This window comes from Dipodomys ordii, unplaced genomic scaffold (assembly GCF_000151885.1).
Source record: "Dipodomys ordii isolate 6190 unplaced genomic scaffold, Dord_2.0 Scaffold5, whole genome shotgun sequence".
Lineage (NCBI taxonomy): Eukaryota > Metazoa > Chordata > Mammalia > Rodentia > Heteromyidae > Dipodomys > Dipodomys ordii.
The window spans coordinates 21,005,599-21,026,601 of record NW_012267221.1 but is presented as its reverse complement, the minus strand read 5'-3'; the positions used below and the strand labels follow the sequence as shown (position 1 = coordinate 21,026,601).

Below are 21,003 nucleotides of genomic sequence, written 5' to 3'. Positions count from 1 at the left end.
CATCTCCATTAGCATATGGTCATATGTACATATGGTCATATGTACATGGCCTTTGTCTTCTGCTTGTCCTAAACATATGCTAGTTATTGCAAATAAGGGAAACCATGGGACCTATGTTTCTTTGGGCCTGGCTTACTTCACTTAATTTTTTCCAAGTCTTTCCATTTCCTAACAAATGGGGCAGTGTCATTCTTTCTGATGGAGGCATAGAATTCCATTGTGTATGTATGAATGTATACACACACACAGACACACACACACACACACATACACACCACATTTTCTTGATGATCCATTCATCTACTGAGGGGCATCCCATATCTTAGCTATGGTGAGTGATAAACATAGTTGTGCTGATAGCTTTAGTACGGCCTTGTGATTGTTTGGGTAAATGCCTAAAAGTGGGATTGCTGGGTTATAGGGGAGCTGTATGTAGAGTCTTTTGAGGAACCTTCATACTGCTGTCAGTCAGAGCATTTCAAAGGGAGGCACACCACTTGTCTTTAAAAAACAGACCGCAAATTAGAGAATTTTAAAAATATAAAATCTTTGTTCAAAGAAAGAGACCTAGATCTTTAAAAAAAATTCCCTGTAGGTTATTTTGATAGTCTTCAGAAGGAAATATATGTACTTTAGTGTAATAAATATAGTTAGGTTTGTTTTACTAACTAATACAATATAGCTAATAAAAATAATAGTTAATAAATATCACTATCAATAGCTATATTTAATAGCTAAGAAAAATAATAGATTAGTAATAATAAATAGAATAAGTACACTGTCAGTTTTTACTTAGAATACCCTCCGTGGCTTGTGCCTATAATCCTAGCTACTCAAGAGGCTGAGACCTGGAAGACTGAGGTTTGAAGCCATCCCAGGCTGAAAAGTCCACTAGACTCCATACCCAATTAACCAGCAAAACGTCAGGCTGGAGGCTTAGCTCCAACAGTAGAGCACTAGACATGAACAAGAAAGCTGAGCCTACTTGAGTCCCTGAGTTCAAGTCCTGGTAAAGAATATCCCATATAGTTGGGCACTGGTAGCTCATGCCTATAATCCTAGCTACTCAGGAGGCTGAGATCTGAGGATTGTGGTTCAAAGCCAGCCCAGGCAGAAAAGTCCCCATGAGACTCTTATCTTCAATTAACCACTCACAAACTGAAATGGCACTGTGGCTCAAGTGGTAGAATGCTAGCCTTGAGCACAAAGAGATTCAGGGACAGCACCCAGACCCTGAATTCAAACCCCAAACAGACAAAGAAAAAAAAAAGGAATATCCCATCTATATGAACATTGATACATGTGAGAAATACATGATCAGAATTAGCTGATAAAGAAAAGATGAAACATGCCACTTCTCCCCAAGCTGGCATTCAGAGTTGTTCCCCAGCCCCGAAGTGAAATTAGTCAAGAACCTGGGGGCTTCAGACCCCCCCTTCCTCCCCCCTCCCACCTCACAAAGGCCCTTTATTGCCTGCATGGCTATCCACAGAGGAAATGAATGCTGGGCAGAGGTCTGTTTTCTCTTGCAGCATCTGAACACTGCCTGGGCCCACAGAGATCTCAGCCCACCAGCTCATGTATTTGAAAGGCAGCTGTTTATTTTGGAAATGCAAATGGGACCTACCTCAGAGACTGACAGGCCAGAAGTGACCCACTGAGTAAGGGAGGGCCTTCCTTCCACCCTTGTCACAGCCATTTAACCCCACCCCAGGAATCCCACAATTACATAGCAGGCTGATCTCAGGACTAGCCAGTGGGAGAGATCACCCTGCACCCAGTTTAAAGTACATAGGAGATCATTTATAAAAGGCCTGGGAGTCTTTGAAAGGGTGGCTCCTCTTTTGAGGGTGTCTGGGGGGGGGCGGGGGAGTGGAGACACAGAGATCCTACCAGTGTCCGTCAGAGGAGAAAGCCAGGAAGGTTAATGCTGACTTTGATCTCTGTCAAGGCATACCAGCAAGAATAATTTACATTTCAGATGAAAAAGGTTGACAGCTCGGGAAGGCAGCTTGTTGCTGGTGTGTGAATGTGTTGGAATAGATCGGGAATTCGGAGGGGAAGTTCTGAGGAAGTTGAAGGGCTAAACCCTGTGCGGCTGCATTTACTGGGAAGGAGATGAAAGAAAAACAAATTTCAATATGCACTGCTCAGCAGCCATGTAGGCCAAATGCTTCCTAAATTTCAAGGGCTACTCTTTTAACAATACATAATAGAAGCTGGATTCTGCTGGCTCATGCCCATAATCTTAGCTACTCAGGAGGCTGAGATCTAAGGATCATGGTTTGAAGCCAGCCAGGTCAGGAACATCCATGAGACTGTGACTTCCTAGTAAACACCAAAAAAAAAAAAAAGCCAGAAGCAGAGTTGTGGCTCAAGTGGTAGAGCACTAGCCTTGATTAAGAAAGATCAGGGACAGCACCAGGCCCTGAATTTAAACCCCAGGCCTGGCACAGTATTGTATAATAACAACAGCAGCAACAACAACATAGTTGGCAACACCATTAAAAAAATAAAGCAGATGATACTATGGGCCAGGTGTAGTATAGGATGTAAATTTCAAATATACTGATTTGTGCAAAAGTCAGCAATTAGAGATGAACCTCAGAAACTGTCATGTTCCTAGGCCACTTTTGGAGGCTTCCAAAGTGAAGAGATGGCTGGATCTGGAGCTTGCTCTGCTCTGCTAGGCAATGTCTTTATGGCAAGAGGAGCTTGCCATGAGAATAAGCCCTGGGAAAAATCACAGTCCTAACCCTAACTGGCATATCCCTTCTTGTCTGCTTTTGCCCTGGCAGCCTCACTGGGCAGGGGTGGCATTGGGTACCTTCATGTCTGCCTAAGCCTCCCCACAGTCTGGTAGTACATGGTTCTCAATAGCTGGCAACATTTCCACTGTGTTCGCAAAGCTAAACAAATCAAAAAGGCACCTGAAGAACTGCATGCTGCCTCCAGTTCCACCAGACAGTTTCAGTTCTGTGAGTGCTATGGTTCCCACCCCATAGCCACTGCATTGGTAGTGGTCCTGAGACTGCACTGGTGAGAGGTGTTCCTGATGTAGTCGTGCTTACAAGGCGGGGACACAGTCCTCTGGAGGCGATTTTTTCCATGAGGAAAACTAGATTGATGGTTTTTATGCCCTAGACTCATTGGATCAACAATACACAAGCTCCATGTTTTTCTTTTAAAACCTATGTTAGGCTTAGGGTCAGATTGCAAGATCTCTTCCTGAGACAAAATCCTCTGTGTGTGTGTGTGTGTGTGTGTGTGTGTGTGTGTGTGTGTGTGTGTGTGTGCATGTGAGAGAGAGAGAGAGAGAGAGATCAGAGAAGGATATATCCTATGTCATCTTCAGCTACAACTAGAATGAAGCCCCTCTCCCTGTTGCCCTGTGGTATTAAAGTTGTAGAGCTTAGAATTCCTAGGAGAACATTGGCATTTAAATGGCACCTCTTCTGCCCTAACTGTCCTGAACGAAGACACCAGGCTTTTGCAATGGCCTAAGAGTTCTGAGGTAGTCCCAGCAGCCTGGGCCCAGGTCTGGGCTTGGGCTGGGCCTGGTCTGCTTGAAAAGGCTGCAGCTGTCTCCTGAAGAATTTACCCCCATGCTTACAGTCTCTGAAACCCTGAGTACACCCTGTTCTGAATACACCAACCTATGCTCTCTCTCATTCTGTCTACAATTTCTTGCACTCCCAGAGCTCTTGGCATGCCTGTTTCTCCCAGAGCCTCAATTAGGAATATGTGGCTTCTGATAAGAGGGGAAACCAGCCTGGTGCCACTAGTAGACATGCCATTTGTAGAAAAGCAGAGTGACCTGAAAGCCAGGGAGGGTACTGTTGAGCCAGTGACCGGAGCTCACAACAGCTTAAACTGCCAAGGAAGAGCTGATCCTTGAGAGCCACTGTGCGTGCCCACCCCATCGACCCCAAGACCTTGCTAGCCACACAAAGCCTTGGATTTAGGAAACCCAGACAACTAGGAAAATCTCATTCCTGTTCTGTGATTATGACAGGCAGGCAAACTTTGTAAGAAATGTGTGTGTGTGGGGGGGTGGGTACTAGGGCTTGAACTCAGGGACCTAAGGTTTTCTGCTCAAGGCTGTGCTCTACCACTTAAATCATATCTCCATGTCTAGCTTTTTGCTAGTTAATTAAGAAAGAAGAGTCTCTCAGATTTGTCTGCCTGGGGTGGCTTCCAAACTCAATCCTCAGATCTCAGCCTCCTGAGTTACTAAGATTTCAGGCCTGAGCCAAGGGCACCCAGCTAATCAGACTTTTTAAATGAGTACTCTCATTTTGTAGATGAAGACAGGGGATTGGTGCTGTTGGCAGGATACAAAGCAGATGCAGTCCAAAGTGCTGTGTGGCAATGTGGCAATGTAGGCCTTGCCCCGATGAGCTGTGTGACTATGACAAGTTACTTTGCGTCTGTTTCATCCCACAGCTTCTTTAGACCAGAATGGCCCACGGCAAATGGACCCTACTGCCTCTTACATGTCCCAGCAAGCGAGAGGAGTAACTGGACCTTCTCCAGGGCTTCTGAATTCTTAGCCTTTCCAAGCTCATTTGAAGCGAATCATAGCATATTTTCAAATAGACATTGCTAAAAATGATGCTCTAATTACCTGTATGGATGCAAACAGCAGACTCGCTCCTTCTGTTGCTTATTTCCTTAAATTTCCTGCGAGCATCATATCCTCTCCAAGCTAAAAATACAAAAAGCCATGTGCTAGGAATGACATTAATTTAAGAATGTGCCAGAGAATTGATATAAGCTGTTCCCCTTCAACTTTATATTACCCTCTCCTCCTCCCTCCTGCTTTTCTCACTGAGCAAAAGAAGAAGAGTTGCAGGAGCTATGTTGGGGCGGGGGAGCTCTCAGCACTTGAAATGCTTCCAAGGAGCCATTTTTGTTCAAGTAGTGAAGTTTCCAGAACAGTCTGAATTCCACATGTGACTGACCTCAGACCATGACCCCAGGTGGGGCAGCTCTCTATCATTCCAACCTATGGAGGAAACCTTGTATTCAGAGCCTGGGGAAGAGGTTTGGAGGGAAGGCAGAAGGCATTGGAACAGGCTGATCTCTTGGATGTGTTTTATTTGGGAGAGCAACGTAAACATAAAGGTTGGTGAGAAAGATAGGCGACCAGGGACATAGGGAGGCCCATGACTAGCATTTGTTGAGGGTGATGTCTATGCAAAGAAGTTACTCAAGGGAAAGAAGCTTTGATGGAAGGGGAAAGCAAAGAAGATTGGCAAAGAAGAGAGAGCAGAGACGGGGTCGGGGGGAATGCGGGGGGGCGTCAGCTACTTCCATCCAGAGATGAGCAGCTGTCTGGCATGCCCACTTCTACACAACTGTCTAACCTGCTGGGTGCGTTTCTGAGGCCCAGAGCGGGGCACTGAGATTGTGGATTATGAGCATGAGAAGGAACTCACCCACCACACTCAAGATCGTTATTTTACCATTGCTGCTCCCTACTCAGAGCAACTGCTGTGTGTGAGAACATGACACAGACACGTATGTGCACAGAGGCACTACCTCACCTGGGCACGGGAGTGCCTAGGAATGTGTTTGCTTGATCTGTAAGTCCATCTGGCCTGAGAGCGCTTCCTGGAGATGCTGAATGAAGTTGTGGAATGTTCACTAACACAGTCAGTCTGGAGATGGGCCAAGTGTCTCTGTCACTTGATTCAGTGTGTTCTAATGACATGTATGCCTCTTCTCTGTGGTCAGGGACCACAGGGGCTCCTAGTGGCTACATTCCCAACATCTAGTATGAAGCTAGACTTGACGCTACACTTGTTGAAACAAGGAAGGGAGGAAGGAAGGAGACAGAAAAAAAAAAGGAGGAGAGAGGGTCAAGAAAGCCAGCACCAAGAAAAGCAACAGGTGAGTGGCCCTAGGACTTAGTAAAATGCCAGGACTTAGGGCAGTGTTCATGAGAGTGGGTTATTTACCTGACTGGATGGTAACTGCACCCTTTTGCCTCTTCTCTCTGACTCTTTTGTATCTCCTGGCTCCGAGCCACCCCTTGGTGTATGCTTGCAGCACAACCACTCTGCCTATGACTTCTCGAAGGAGCAAGTTTAATTGCTCTATGTGGTAATATTTGAGAAAAACCTGAAAAGGAGACGTTCATTTTATCATGACAAATGAACTTTCAAACGAATCCATTCCAGTACATTTTGTTTTATTTGCACTGATATTAGAGTTTAAACTCAAGAGTCTCATATTCTTGCTCAGCTTTCTTGCTCACATCTTATGCTCTACTACTTGAGCCAGGCCTCCTAACCTGGCATTTTGCTGGTTAATTGGAGATGAGAGTCTTATGGACTTCCACCTAGACTGGCTTTGAATTGCAGTCCTCTGGAAATCACCTTCCTGGATAGCAAGGATTATAGGCATGAGCCACCAGTACATTCTATTCTTGCTGTAAATACTAAAGCTATGATGTGAATTGAGTTTTTAGTGATTTGATTTATACTCATATTTTTGGCTGCTAGGGAGCAAATTAATTTCCTTCTTCCATTGAGCCAATCCTTGATTACTGACGTCAGCAGATGATGAGGATACATTTGGACAAAGATCCAGATGTTCTCCAGGCCTGCCTCATGTCAGCCAGGAAGGAGTTCTTTCCAGAACAAAGCTCAGGCTCTATTCTCATGAGCCCCCCCACAGCCTGTGTCCCAAAGCCTGAGATGGGGTACTAGCCAACCACCCCAGCCAAGGCTGACTAAGGAAGTCCAGAAAGAAAAGAAGAAAGGGACCTGAAAGACCACAATGATCTAACTTCTAAGGAGGAACATCAGTACTTCAGGCTATACTCAGACTGGACCTGGCTTTGCAAGGAGATTCGGGATGGACCATAAAAACTGAGATTCTATAGGGACATAATGTTCTCCAAAATAAAAGCCATGCATACTGAATCTAATAATCTGGATATGCAATAAAGAACATACATGAATCTAATGAAAAGAGAATGAACAAAACTCTAAAGGAAGCTCATCAATGCCATTAAATTGATTAGCATGTTTATGTGTGTGCTAGAATATGAAGTATTTTAAACGAGACATTTTGAAAGGAGTTCAAAAAATCTCATTCTAAAGCTGGATAGGTTAATACCTGTAACTCCAGGTACATGGGAGGCAGAGATCTGGAGGACTGCAATCAAAGGCCAGCCTGGGCAAAGTAGAAGACTTGACCCGAAATATAAATGTAGAAAGGGTTGGGGAGAATGGTTCAAGTGGTAGAGTGCCTACCTAGCAAGTGAAAGGTCTAGAGGTTAAACATCAGTACTACCAGGTGCAGACAAATCCATGAGACTCTTACCTCAAATTAAGCAGTGAAATGCCATAAGTAGAGATGTGACTCAAGAGGTAGAGGGCCGGCCTAGCAAGTATGAAACCCTGAGTTTCAACTCCTGTACCATAAATAATAAATAAATAAACCCTATTCTAGAAATGCTAAATGACTCTTAAATTATAAATAGCAGGCAAATCTCTTCTTCTGGCCCATAATATAAGGTAACTTGGTTCCTGACTCAAGACTAGAAAATTCTATTTAGGTTTGGATCTTGCCTTCTGAGCTCTACCACTTACAAAGTCTATTTTGTTTTTCATTTTTGTTTGTTTTGGTTGGTTGTGGGGCTTGAATTCAGGGTGTGGGCACTGTTCCCCAGCTTTAAAACTCAAGGCTAACACTCTACCACTTTAAACTACCATGCCCCTTCCAGTTTTCAAGTGATTAATTGGAGATAAAAATCTCACAGACTTTCCTGCCCCAGCTGGCTTTGAACCGTGATCCACAGATCTCAGCCTCTTGAGTAGCAGGGATTACAAACATGACCCACCAGTACCTGGCCCATAAAATCTGTTTTACTAGTGATATCAGTGACAAGAGACAAAGGCACACACAGGAAAGCATCACAAGTGACAATAAAGAAAGAACTACCTTTGTTTTCCCCAGTACCCAGTGATTTAATCTGGACTTTTCCAAGATCGCGACACAGCTCTCTTTGCTGGCAGGAGGTGTTTGATGTGCTCTGAATGCCAAGTAATAATATCTACAGAATAAAAGAGGAAAAACAAAGGAAACATTTCTAGTCATCATTTAAGTTAGTGTAGCAGAAGTGCTCAGGACACACTGGCCAGCCTATTTTTAACAGTAAATATTTCTTGAGCCCCACTAACAGCATGTTAGGTAATAAAAGACACAATTTGTACTGATTTGCTTTCATGTTTTCTGCAACGAGTATTTTCCTTTGAACGTTGTGTTGTTCATTCATATTCAATACATACTCAGTGTCTTTTACATGCAAAATCAAAACATATAATCCTTTTTGAAAGCTGACATTTAGACAGCCCTGGCAGTGAACATCGTAATTTTAAAGGGTAGTATTATTATAAAAAATAACTTAAATACCATTATACATATTGTGACTCTGCTTTAAAAGTACCATCTGAAGCAATCTATAGCTAGCCTGATACCATGATTGTCTCTGTGCTGAATTCTCTCTATGTCACATCCAAGAAATAGAGTAGGCATCTTCCTTTCTCCCTTCCTTCCTTCCTTCCTTCCTTCCTTCTTTCCTTCCTTCCTTCCTTCCTTCCTTCCTTTCTTTCTTTCTTTTCCTTCCTTCCTTCCTTCCTTCCTTCCTTCCTTCCTTCCTTCCTTCCTTTCTTTTCCTTCCTTCCTTCCTTCCTTCCTTCTTTCCTTCTTTCCTTCCTTTCTTTTTCTGATCCTGAGGCTTGAACTCAGGCCCTAAGCCCTGTCCCTGAACTTCTTTTGCCCAGGGCTAGTGCACTACCACTTGAGCCACAGCACCACTTCCATCTTTTCCTAAGTAGTTTATTGGTGATAAGAGTCTCACAGCCTTTTCTGCCCAGGCTGGCTTCAATCCTCAATCCTCAAATCTCAGCCTCATGAATATCTAGGATTCCAGGTGTGAGCTACCAGTGCCCAGCAAGTGAACATATTTTTATGTTGTTGCCATTGTTTGTTGTGCTGGGGATTAAAGCCAGAATTTTATGCATACTAGCCAAGTGCTCTCCCATCGAGCCATATCCCTAGATCCTTATAGGTTTTCACAAATTACACCATGTTAGTAAACGTCTGAACTTTCAGATGAAAGGGCTTCTGGGTAGATTCAGAGAATACTACTGTAGAGAAGGAAAAAATATCATCTCACCCTTGCTAGGTTCATAGATGAGGTCCCCATAAAAAAAGAAATATTAACAACAGAATAACATACAAATACTTTTAATAGATTTTATATGACCCAGGAGCCTTCCTTCATAGGATATAAAGAGAATGTTATCAGCACCAAAAGGACTTTTTTCTCCTCCTTTCTCCTTTCCTCCTTATTCTTGTCCTCCTCTTCCTTCATTATTTTTAATGCTGCAATGGAACCTAGGGCCTTGTGTATGGTAAGCATGTGCTCTACCCCTCAACTCTATTCTTAGCCTCTTCTTTCTTCTCTCTGTTTTAAAAAAATTATCCTAGCTATTCTACTTGGGAGGCTGAGATCTGGAAGGTTATGGGTTGATGCCTGCAGAAAAGTTGATGAGAGTCCACCTCCAAAATAACCAACACAAAGTTGGGCTGAAGGTGTGGCTCAAGTGGTAGAGTACCACACAGGAACAAAAAAGCTAAGTGAGCTTGAGGCCCTGAGTTTAAACCCTGGTACCTGCACATATAAATGTGTGTATGTATTATATATAATGCATGATATATCGAATATTTTATATATTATATAATAAATATTCTACATTATGTAATGAATATGTGTATATATTATTCTTTTAGAAACTATTTATGGTGCCTCTAATGGCACTTGAACTCAGGGTCTCACATTCTCTCTCTCAGGCTTTCTTGCTCACATGTGACATCCTACCACTTGACTATACCTCCAGTACAGTATTTTATTTGTTAATTGAAGATGAAGTCTCACAATCTTTTCTGCCAGGAACTGGTTTCAAACCTCAATCCTCCAGGTCTCAGTCTCCTCAGTACTATGATTGAGCCACCAGTGACCAGCATTTTTTAAAAATCTTGCCTTAGCTTTCCTTCAGAAAACGTTCAGAGATCTTTTCTCTGCTTTTTGTTGCCATCTTTAATTAAATCCAACCCTTTGGAGCCTTAAAAACAAAGGATTTTTTTGACAAAAAAGCTAATCTGCTACTTAAAAAAATAATGATAGGGTACTTTTTACTTTTAAAAAATCATCAAAATATGAAACACGTTCCTTCCTCCTGCCAAATATCTCCATACCTTTCTTTTTATGGAAGACAAACTTACTTGATCAGAACTTGAGTCAGCTTTATCTTCATGCTCTAAGCCTGTTTTATAAGTTAGCATGTAAGGCTAGATTTTCTGGGAGCACTTGCATTCAGAGATATTGGGCCTATTCCATAAGCCAGAGTCTGATTCCACCTTTGGGGAACAGAACCAGTCTCTCAGAACCTTGAATGATGGATGGGACTATATGATGGTAGAACACTGGCCAAGCTCAAAATTCTGATGACAGCAGCAGAGGTCCTTCAGTGGGGGAGACAGCCAGGAGTGGAGCTTAGGCCTAGATGAGCAGTATATGACATCAATACAGATTCTTCAGCCTCAGTTTCTCCAGGACTATAATTTCAGTTGTGGATTCTCTGATTTGTCATTGGCTACAGCAAAAACCATTGTGTATTAGTGTTCATGGGGATAGTGGGAATAGATGACAAATGTATAGGGAGGGTCTTGGGAAACAAGTATAGAAGTAGTAAAAACAGGATTTCCTACCTTTAGGCATGACCATTTACCTTGTGAGCTTATTCATGGTGAATGCCCAATACCAATGATACTTTGATGACATATTTAAAGAGAACCTAATGAGTAACCATCACTGAACAAGATAAAGGAAAGCAAGACACATTCTAGCTATGAAGATAAAGAACAAGACACTTTCCAGCTCTGTAGTCAAGACTGTGCACTTTTTTTTCAGATATCTATCAATCTTCCTTAGCAACAGCTGATTCCTAAATAGGTAATGCGTACCTCTAATCCTAGCTACTCAGGAGGCTGAGGTCTGAGGCTCATGGTTTGAAACCAGCCTGGGGCAGAAAAGTTCTCAATACTCTTATTTCCAATTATCCAGCAAAAATCCAGAAATAGAGGTATGAATCAAGTGGCAGAATAACAGCTGTGAGCGAAAAAAGCCAAGTGAGAGCAATAGTGGGGCCCTGATTGAAGCCCCACTATTGGCACAAACAAATAAATATAAACAGCCAAACAAATAATAAATACATAAAAGTAGGCACTGTATCCTAAACTAATATTGATACTTTGATTTTTTTTTTTAGTCCTCCAACCTCATGCTCTTGCTGTAAAGATAATATACCTATCTAGAAAGGGATGAGCAACAATACTGTAAAGAGATGAAGTGTCAAAAGCTGTGTAGAAATAGATAAGTGATATATGTATAACAATGTATATTAACTGAGGTAAGAGAAACATGATGTATTTCAGTATAAAGACTCTATTGTAAGGAAGTGGGGGAGAAATGTCTGGGAGACTATGCCCCCTTGTTCCTGAAGGTGCTTTATGAGATAAGCTGGAACTTTATGAGATAAGGAATAATAAAGTAACACGAAGCCTACACATCTATTTGAAGACACTGAAGAATACCATTTCCCTGAGTTGTGTCATGCAGGTAGAATTGATCTCACGGCTGTGTCTGTGCACTGAGCTAAATCCACCTATCTACCTGTAAGCAATTCACTCACTTGCATTTCTGGATTCTTATGGGTGGGAGGAGGAATCAAATAAGGAGTTCTTAATTTTTTTAAGTGGTACATGTGGGGCTCGAGATCGATGAACATCTGGCACACACACACACACATACACACACACACACACATACACACACACACACATACACATCTTAGATGTTCTGAACAGCATGTTGACTACAATGTCAAGGATTCCACATGACTCCTGATGATATACTGAGGTCTTGCCTGCTCCAGAACCATGCAGTAAGTGACAAAATACTCAGGGTCTCATTTTTATTAAAACATAGATATTGAGAAATGTCTATTTAAATGTTTTCTAAGATACTGTAGGAAATGCAGGCAGTGCAGGGAAATTTTCCAACAGAACAAGGAAAGCTTTGTGTGTAGTATTAGTAATGTGTCCACCTGCCATTGCTTTTTCCATATCAACCATTCACCAGATGTGGGTCACTAAGTCTAGCTCATAGTCAATAAGAGAGGATTTCAGTTCTATTTCTTAGAAGGAAGAAAATCATGCACATATCACAAAGGATCTTTCTAGAATGTCAGTCTTTTTTCTCCTAATGTAGAAACCCTTCTCAAAATAACAGACAATAGTCCAGCACCAACGGCTCACACCTATAATCCTAGCTACTCAGAAGATTGAGATCTGAAGAACATGGTTCAAAGCCAGCCCAGGCAAGAAAGTACTTCAGACTTTTATCTTCAATTAATTGCAAGCACTTGCTCGCGTGTGCATACGTGCGTGTACATGTACATGCACGCATACACACACACACACACATACATACACACACACACACCAGAGAAGAGAAAAGATAATAACAGATAGTATTACTCAAGTCGTCTGTTTTTTGTTTTTTCAGTCATGGGGCTTGAACTCAGGACCTAAGTGCTGTTCCTGAGCTTTTCATTCAAGATTAGTGCACTCTACCACTTGGAGCCACAATACCACTTCCAGCCTTCCAATGATTAATTGGAGATAAATCGCACAGACTTTCCTGCTCAAGCTGGCTTAGAACCATGATCTGAGGATTGTACCTAGGATTACAGGCATAAACCACTGGCACCCAGGTAGATTACTGTTTTAAAGAACTGCTGAGGGGCTGGGAAGGTGGCTCAGTGGTAGAGCACTTGCCTTGCATGCCTGAGGCCCTGGGTTCGATCCCTCAGCACCACATAAGCAAAAAGAAAAAAGCCAGAAGTAGTGCTGTGGCTCAAGTGGTAGAGTGCTAGCCTTGAGCTGAAGAGCTGAGGGACAGCGCCCAGGCCCATAATTCAGTCCCCATGACCGGACCCAAAAAAAAAAAGGAACTGATGAATCCAGCTAATGAAGTTTAATTTTCATAGTAAGGGAGAGAAAAAAATAAGTTAAATGTTACTTCTCACCAAAAAGATTGATAAATTTGCCTACATTCAAATTTTTAAAAATCTACATGAAAAAAAATGGAAAACTTGGGAATAGTTGGTCTTTCCAAAACTTCATTCTCTGGTGTTTCTGAATTGCACCTTATAGTACAGTCTACACAGACAGCCCCATAGAACACAATTGTTTACAATGTTGGTATATCCTTCCCTCGATTTCTTAGCCAGTCTATTTAACTTGAAGAATACAGCTTTTGAAGAAGAACAAACTTTTGTCCTAATTCTATTCCCTTTACTGTTAGGTACCTTTAGTACTCCCACCTCATTCTGTACCTTTAGTACAAATGGAGAAAGTCCTTAGTACAGAAACGAAAACTGTGGAAAATATACTCAAGTTATTCAAGTTAGTCTCATCCATCTCAGCAAGAAGAACACTTTCTTGGTCTTGTTCATGGTCAACTCATAAAAGTGTGATAAACAAATGCTGCTCTTCTAAGATGGAGCCAAGAACAAAGACTCTTGGTTCCCCAAGAATATTTGGGCTTCCTGCAAGAAAGACTCATGGAGAAGGCATAAAGAAGGAAGGTGTCTTTGAACTCCATTGGGAATAGATTCTGTGGCTGGGTCCTGGTAATTTATGCCTGTAACTCTAGCTAGTCAGGAGGCTGAGATCTGAGGCTCTCCATTTGAAGACAGCCCAAGTAGAAAAGTCTGCAAGACTCTTAATCTCTAGTTTAACAGCAAAAAGCTGAAAGTAGAAGCATCACTCAAGTGTTAGAGCACCAGCCTTGAGCAAAAAAGCTAAAGTATAGCATCTAGGCACAGAGGTCAAGACCTAGTACTGGCATTAAATAAATAAATAGAAATAAAAACATACAAAGGAGGGGATAACAATGCTCAACAAGAAATGTCCTCATTACCTTACTTATGTAACTGTAACCTCCTCTCTGTACAACATCTTTACAATAAACTAAAAATTGAAAAATAAAAACTGGGAGATGAGGGAGAGGGTAACACTTTTCAAAAAGAAATAAACTCACTATGAACTGTAACTTCTCTGTATATCACCTTTACAATAAAATTTAAATTAAAACAAAGAAATAAAAATAGAAAGAGCATTGGTGACCTGTGGAGTAACTTTAAGTGCCTTAATACATGTATTTTGAGTTGCTGGAGGGGAGTTGGAAAGAAAGAGGCAGGAAAAAATTTTCAAAAAAAAAAAAGGCTAAAAATCTCAGCTGCTCACTAATGTCCATGCACAGAAAAAGTTCAAGAAAAGGACACCAAAGGGCATTAAATAATAAAGGGAAAATCTTAAAGGCTACCAAACAGAAAATACAGGTGAGTAACAGAAAATCAAAGATGATTATCTTTGATCTTTTGAGAATAACATCAGAGTTCTCAACAGAAATAATGTAAGTCAGAAGACCTTAGGACAAAATGAAACCAAAACTTGCCAGCCTCATTGGGATTCCACCTCACCCCAGTTAGAATGGCCATTATCAAGAAACAACTAACAACATATGCTGGCAGGGATGTGGCCAACAAGGGAACATTACTACACTGTTGGTGGGAATGTAAGCTGGTTCAACCACTCTGGAAAGAAGTATGAAGGTTCTTCAAAAGACTAAACATAGGGACTCCATGCCACCTGTGTCTCTGTGATCGTGCCCTGTGTCCTGTGTCCTGGCTCATCTCCAGACGTCATGGTGTCCCAATTCAGCTCCAAATGGAGAGCTGAACTGAACTATTAAGGAAGGCAGAGACTCATGAGACTTTGATATCACGGATGCCACTGCAAAAGATTCTGAAGAAGCAAAGGGAGGTCAACAACCACAAATACCTCATATCTGTATAGGAGATTGAATAATAAACAAAGAGACTATATAAAGTTTGGATTCATCTTCCTCTGTCTCAGAACCACAAGAATGGCTCTAGTGAAGACTGGAGGAAGATGGCGGAGGAGAAGCTGGAGGCTAAACAAGTTCTCACATAGAAAGCAGTTAGTGTTCCAGTGAACAGTCCTAGGCTAGAGAATCATACCAAGTGTGCCATCACAGTACAGAGAGTTTGGCCAGAGAGGGAAAATCCAAGCAGCTTGGTCAAGGAGACAGATCTGAGCACTTGCCATAGCCATGGCTGCGGCTGCTGCAGTGGCAGCCGCACCCACCATACCAACAGAGAAAGTCCAGGACAAAGGTGTCAGACAAGTCATGTGAGCAGATTCTACTCATCACCAGCAAGAACTGAGTAGGAACAGAAATCTTCATCCTGCTGACGCAGACCAGGGATGGCCCAGGAACCAAGAGTCTGGTGTGAGTAGAACCTTGACATCCTCACTCCCTCTCTCCTCCCCCACCACTGGAGAAGATCTCCATCTTTGATACTGACAAACGCCTGGTAGAGCAGCTAGCTCCAAGCCAGGCCTTGGAAGAAAACAATTGGAGCCATTAGCAGGTCACAGGAACCTGACCTGACCTGCCAGGCTCAGCTCCACCCAGGAGAAAGTCACCATGCCCAGGCAGAGAAAGCTCTGCCCCCTGGAGGAGTGACTTTCTTTACTGGGTAAACAGAGCCAGAGGCTGCCCCTCCCCACTGCAGCCTAGACAAACAACTGAAACTCAGTAAACATAAACCCTGAGGATGGCTCCAGGCTGGGCTCTGTGAATGTCTCAGGAGCTAGCCCCTCAGGGAAAAGCTGCTCATTGCTGATAGGCCTCAACCCTACCCAGAACCTAGCCTCATCACAGCAACTCCAAACTAGAGGAAACAGCCAACTCCCTCTTTTGGGATACTCAAAGCAGATCTCCCTCCTACTGAACTAGCCTGAGAGGAGGATCACAAAATCCTGGGTAAGGCAGAGCTGTCTGCCAGCTGAAACAAACTGACTTAAGAAACCAATCAAGCCACAGGAAAACCAAACACCACAAGCAGAACAGAGACTCCACCAAGAGACTGGTTACAGACAATGGGGAGATAAAATATCTTCCTGCCCCCCCCAAATATCAAAGAACTCTTTTTCCTACCTTTAAAAAAATTTTTATTTAAAAAATTGTTTTCTATTATTTTTTCTCTCATAATTTTTATTTTAGGTGTGTGTGTGTGTGTGTGTGTGCTTTTTTATAAATCTCTTTTGACCTTTTGATCCTTTTTTTTCTTTTTCCTTTTCCTTTTTTCTTTCTTTCTTTTTTGTGTGACTTAATTCTTGTTCTGCTCATCCCCAGATATATAGCCTTCACCGATTATTCGACCTTATCCCCCATTTTCTACATACTTAATCCAGAAATTTATTACTCATTTCACAACCTCTTAGGCTTAACTTCTTTAATAGTAGTATTATCTCTTAATACCTATATAATTTTCAAGTATTCCAATTTTAAGAATTTTTATTTTTTATTTTTTTGTGTTTCCTTTTTCTCTTCCCTCCTCTCATCCTATCCTTTTCTTCTCTCAATATCATTTCTTTAAACTTACATAATCTTTCAATGTTTCATTTTTTTAATTTAAATTTTTGTTTTTCCTCTTTTTCTTGTTTTCTTATCTCTTTCCTATCATTCTGTCCAATCCATTTCCCTCTCTGAGATTAGGACTTGGTTAAATTCACTTTCCTTTCCATCTAATCCTATTTTTCCCCACAATTCTCCCTACACCTAATCATTTCTGGTTTGCTGAATCCCTCTTTGATGTTCTTAGCCTATTAATCCATAGTTGTTTGATGTTGAATAGATTGTATCTGTTGAACTAGATTGTATCTGCAGCCATTTTCATTGTGCAACTACAGGACTCTGGTTGATGCTTGCCTTAAAATAGCACAAAATTGGTGTTAATTTCATACCAAATGGGCAGAAAAAGCTGGAGAAACACAAGAAAAATGGAAAGTCTGGTTATCTGAACTCCCACTCATGATAATCAGGTGGCAGAACAGTTAATGAATAATCCAGAGGAGAGTTCCCAAAAAGCTCAACAAACACTACTGGTAAACATGGTAAATGAGAAGATTGAAATCCTGCAAAGGATTCAGTGTGAGCATGATAGGGTGTGAGAGGAGGCAAACCAAACATTAATACAGGAATATCCTGAGCGTGAGGAAGCTACTCAAAGATTAATACAGGAATTGCATGAGCAGGTTGAGAACAGTCAAAGAGAAATACAGGAAATGTGTGAGCAGGCTGAGAACAGTCAAAGAGAAGTACAGGAATTGTGTGAGCATGAGGAAGCTAATCAGAGTCATATAGGAATTGCGTGAGTGGGATGAGAATAGACAAAGATCAATAAAGGCATTCATAGAATCCATAAACAGCTCAAGGAATCCAGGGAGAGTACAAAGGGAATACTGAATGGAGCCTGACAGAAGGAAAGGGAGTCCAAGGAAACCATAACTAACCAATGAAGTAATTTGAGAATAAACACTGTACACCAAATTAAGGAAGAAGTTTATACAAGATCTAAAACAAAGCTCCAACAAAGAATTTGACGCCATCAAAGCTGACCAATTAGAAGGTAAGGAAATAAAAAACAAAGTAGAAAGTCTTGACAGTAGGTTAGACCATGCAGAAGATAAAATCGCGGGGGTTGAAGACAGACTAGATAATATAGAGAAAGAACATACAGCTATCCAAGACAAATACAAGAAATATGACTGATCTATTCAACATTTGAAAGACACCATCAGAAGGCCTAATCTGAGGATAATGGGTGTAGAGGAGCACCTAGAGACAGAAGTTAATAGTCTAGGAAATTTATTTAACAGGATCCTAGCAAAGAACTTCCCAAATAAGCAAAAAGATAGGCCTATTCAGATAAAAGAAGCTTTTAGAACCCCAAATAGACCAGACCAGAACAGGATATCCCACCGTCAGATTATAATCTGCACAGGATCAATTCAGACCAAGGGGAGAATCCTTAAAGCTGTCAAGGAGAAAATCACCTATAAAGGGAAATCAATTAGAATATCCTCAGATTTCTCAGCAGAGACAATTAAAGCAAGAAGAGCCTGGAATGATGTATGCCATGCACTAAAGATAAACAACGATCAACCAATACTGTACCCAGCTAACTCTCCTTCATAATGGAAAGTCAAGTAAAAACCTAGTAAAGAAAAACTGAAACAATATATCTCCATCAAGCCAGCCCTACAAAAGATACTTAAAGATGTCCTACACATAGAAAATGAACAAGACCACAATAAAGGCCAAGAAACCATACCCAAACTGAAAATCCAAGAGCCAGAGGAAGAACCCAGTTGTTGCAGCTCCCAAGAAGCTGGATAACATGGCAGGAACTACCAAACACCTCTCAGTCCTAACTCTCAACATTAATGGACTTAACTCTCCAATTAAGTGACATAGACTGTCTAGTTGGATTAAAAAGCAAGATCGTTCTATCTACTGCCTTCAAGAGTCACATCTTGCCCATAAAAACAAACACATTTTGAAAGTGAAAGGCTGGAACAAAATCTACCAAGCAAACAGCCCCCATAAACAGGCAGGAGTTGCAATCTTAATATCAGATAAAATAGACTTCAAATTAAAATTAGTGAGAAGAGATAAAGAAGGTTGCTACAAACTAAGGGATTTCTCCTTCAGGAAGATATTACAATTCTAAATATCTATTCACCAAACAATGGAGCACCCAAATTTATCCAAGAAACACCACTTTCCCTCAACTCTCACATAGATATAAAAACATTAATTATTGGGGACTTTAACACACCACTATCCCCGCTAGACAGATCAACTCAGCAAAAACTCAACAGAGAAACCGCAGATCTAAACAATTGCATAGATCAACTAGATTTAACAGACATCTACCGAATATTTCACCCAGCAGCATCAGAATATAAATTTTTCTCAGCAGTACACAATATTTTCCAAAATAGACCACATTTTAGGTCACAAAGCAAACTTGTCCAAATTCAGAAACATTGAAGGTATGCCCCGCATTCTCTCAGATCACAAGGGAATAAAATTAGAACTCAACACCAAAAGCCACCAAAGAAAGTCCAGTAACACATGGAGGCTGAACAACACACTGTTGTATCATGGAAAGAGTGGGTCATGGAAGAGATTAGAAAGGAAATTCAAATGTTCATGATAATCAACAAAAATGAACACACAAATTACCAGCTCCTCTGGGTCACAGCAAAGGAGTACTCAGAGGCAAGTTTATAGCTCTGAGTTCCTACATCAACAAATTAAGAGATCTGAAACCAACAATTTAATGAGACATCTGAACCTCCTTGAAAAAGAGCAGCAAGCTAACCCCCAATCCAGTAAATGGAAAGAAATAATTAAAATTAAATCAGAATTAAATGAATTAGCATTAAAAAAACATAGAAAGAACAAAGAGTTGGTTCTTTGAAAAAATTAACAAACTTGACAGACCCTTAGCAAATCTTATCAAAAAGAAGAGAACACACACAAATAAACTCAGAGATGAGAATGAAAACATCACCACAGAAACAACCAAGATTCAGAACATTATAAGGGAATACTTCTCAAACCTTTATGCTAATAAGTTTGAGAACCTGGAAGAAATGGACCTTTTCCTAGCAAAGATCGACATGTTGAAACTAAACCAAGGGGAGTTAAACCAACTTAACAGGCCCAAATTAAGCATTGAAACCTAAGAAAAGCCCAGGACTGGATGGATTTACAGCAGAATTCTACAAGGCCTTCAAAGCAGAACTCACACCAATACTCCTCCAACTCTTCAGTGAAATTGAAAGAGAAAGTTCACTACCAAACTCTTTCTATGAAACCATCATAGAAAGCCATCATAGCCAGCATAACTCTCATCCCAAAACCAGGCAGGGATTCATCAAAGGAAGAGAACTATAGACCCATTTTCTTGATGAACATCGAGGTAAAACTTCCCAACAAAATTTTGGCCAATTGACTTCAACAATTCATCCAAAAAAATCATACACCACGATCAAACAGGATTCATTTCAGGGATGCAAAGCTGGTTCAATCTACACAAACCAATTAATATAATACATCACGTCAACAAGAGCAAGGATAAGAACCACATGGTTATCTCAACAGATGCAGACAAGATCCAACACCCCTTGATGATGAAGGCTCTGGAAAAACCAGGAACCCATGGAACATTCCTCAATACACTATAACAAACCTACAGCCAGCATTATACTCAATGGTGAAAAACTAAAGCCATTTCCTCTAAACTCAGGAATGAGACAAGGATGTCCACTGTCTCTACTTCTCTTCAATTTAGTATTAGAATGCCTAGCTACAACAATAAGACAAGATGCAAACATAAAGGGGATACAAATAGGGAAAGATGAAGTAAAACTCTCCCTCTTTGCAGATGACATCATCTTGTATTTAAGGAATCCCACGGACTCCACTCCCAAATTACTTGAGCTGATTCAAAACTCTGGCAAAGTAGCAGGGTATAAAATTAACCTTCAAATTCAATGGTTTTTCTGTATGCCAACAATGAGAAGAGTGCGGCTGAAATAAAAATAAAATACCTAGGAATTAACTTAACCAAAAAAGTGAAGGACCTCTATGACGAAAACTTTAAAAACCTGAAAAAGGAAAGCAAAGCAGACCTTATGAAGTGGAAAAACATCCCATGCTCCTGGATTGGAAGGATCAACATCATGAAAATGGCAATACTTCCCAAGGCTATCTACAAATTCAACGTGATGCCCATCAATATTCCAACCTCATTCTTCAAGGAATTAGAAGAGGCAATCCAAAAATTCATATGAGCAATAAAAGACCCCGAATAGCAAAAACAATCTTTATCAGAAAGAACAGTGCTGGAGGAATATCAATACCAAATTTCAAACTCTACTACAAAGCCATAGTAATCAAAACAGCTTGCTACT

At 41.1% G+C, this 21,003-nt stretch overlaps 1 protein-coding gene across 1 annotated transcript in view; it reads right to left on the bottom strand.

Annotated features, from left to right (window-relative positions):
- Positions 1–4,619: 4,619 nt before the first annotated feature.
- Myo3b (myosin IIIB) overlaps positions 4,620–21,003 on the bottom strand; it is a 239,322-nt gene continuing 222,938 nt past the window's right edge. The window contains exons 25-27 of the mRNA XM_013027381.1: positions 7,957–8,068; positions 5,964–6,126; positions 4,620–4,708 (exon numbers count right to left, since the gene is read on the bottom strand). Of these exons, the coding sequence (XP_012882835.1) occupies positions 4,620–4,708; positions 5,964–6,126; positions 7,957–8,068 (364 nt within the window). The remainder of the gene's footprint in view (positions 4,709–5,963; positions 6,127–7,956; positions 8,069–21,003) is intronic.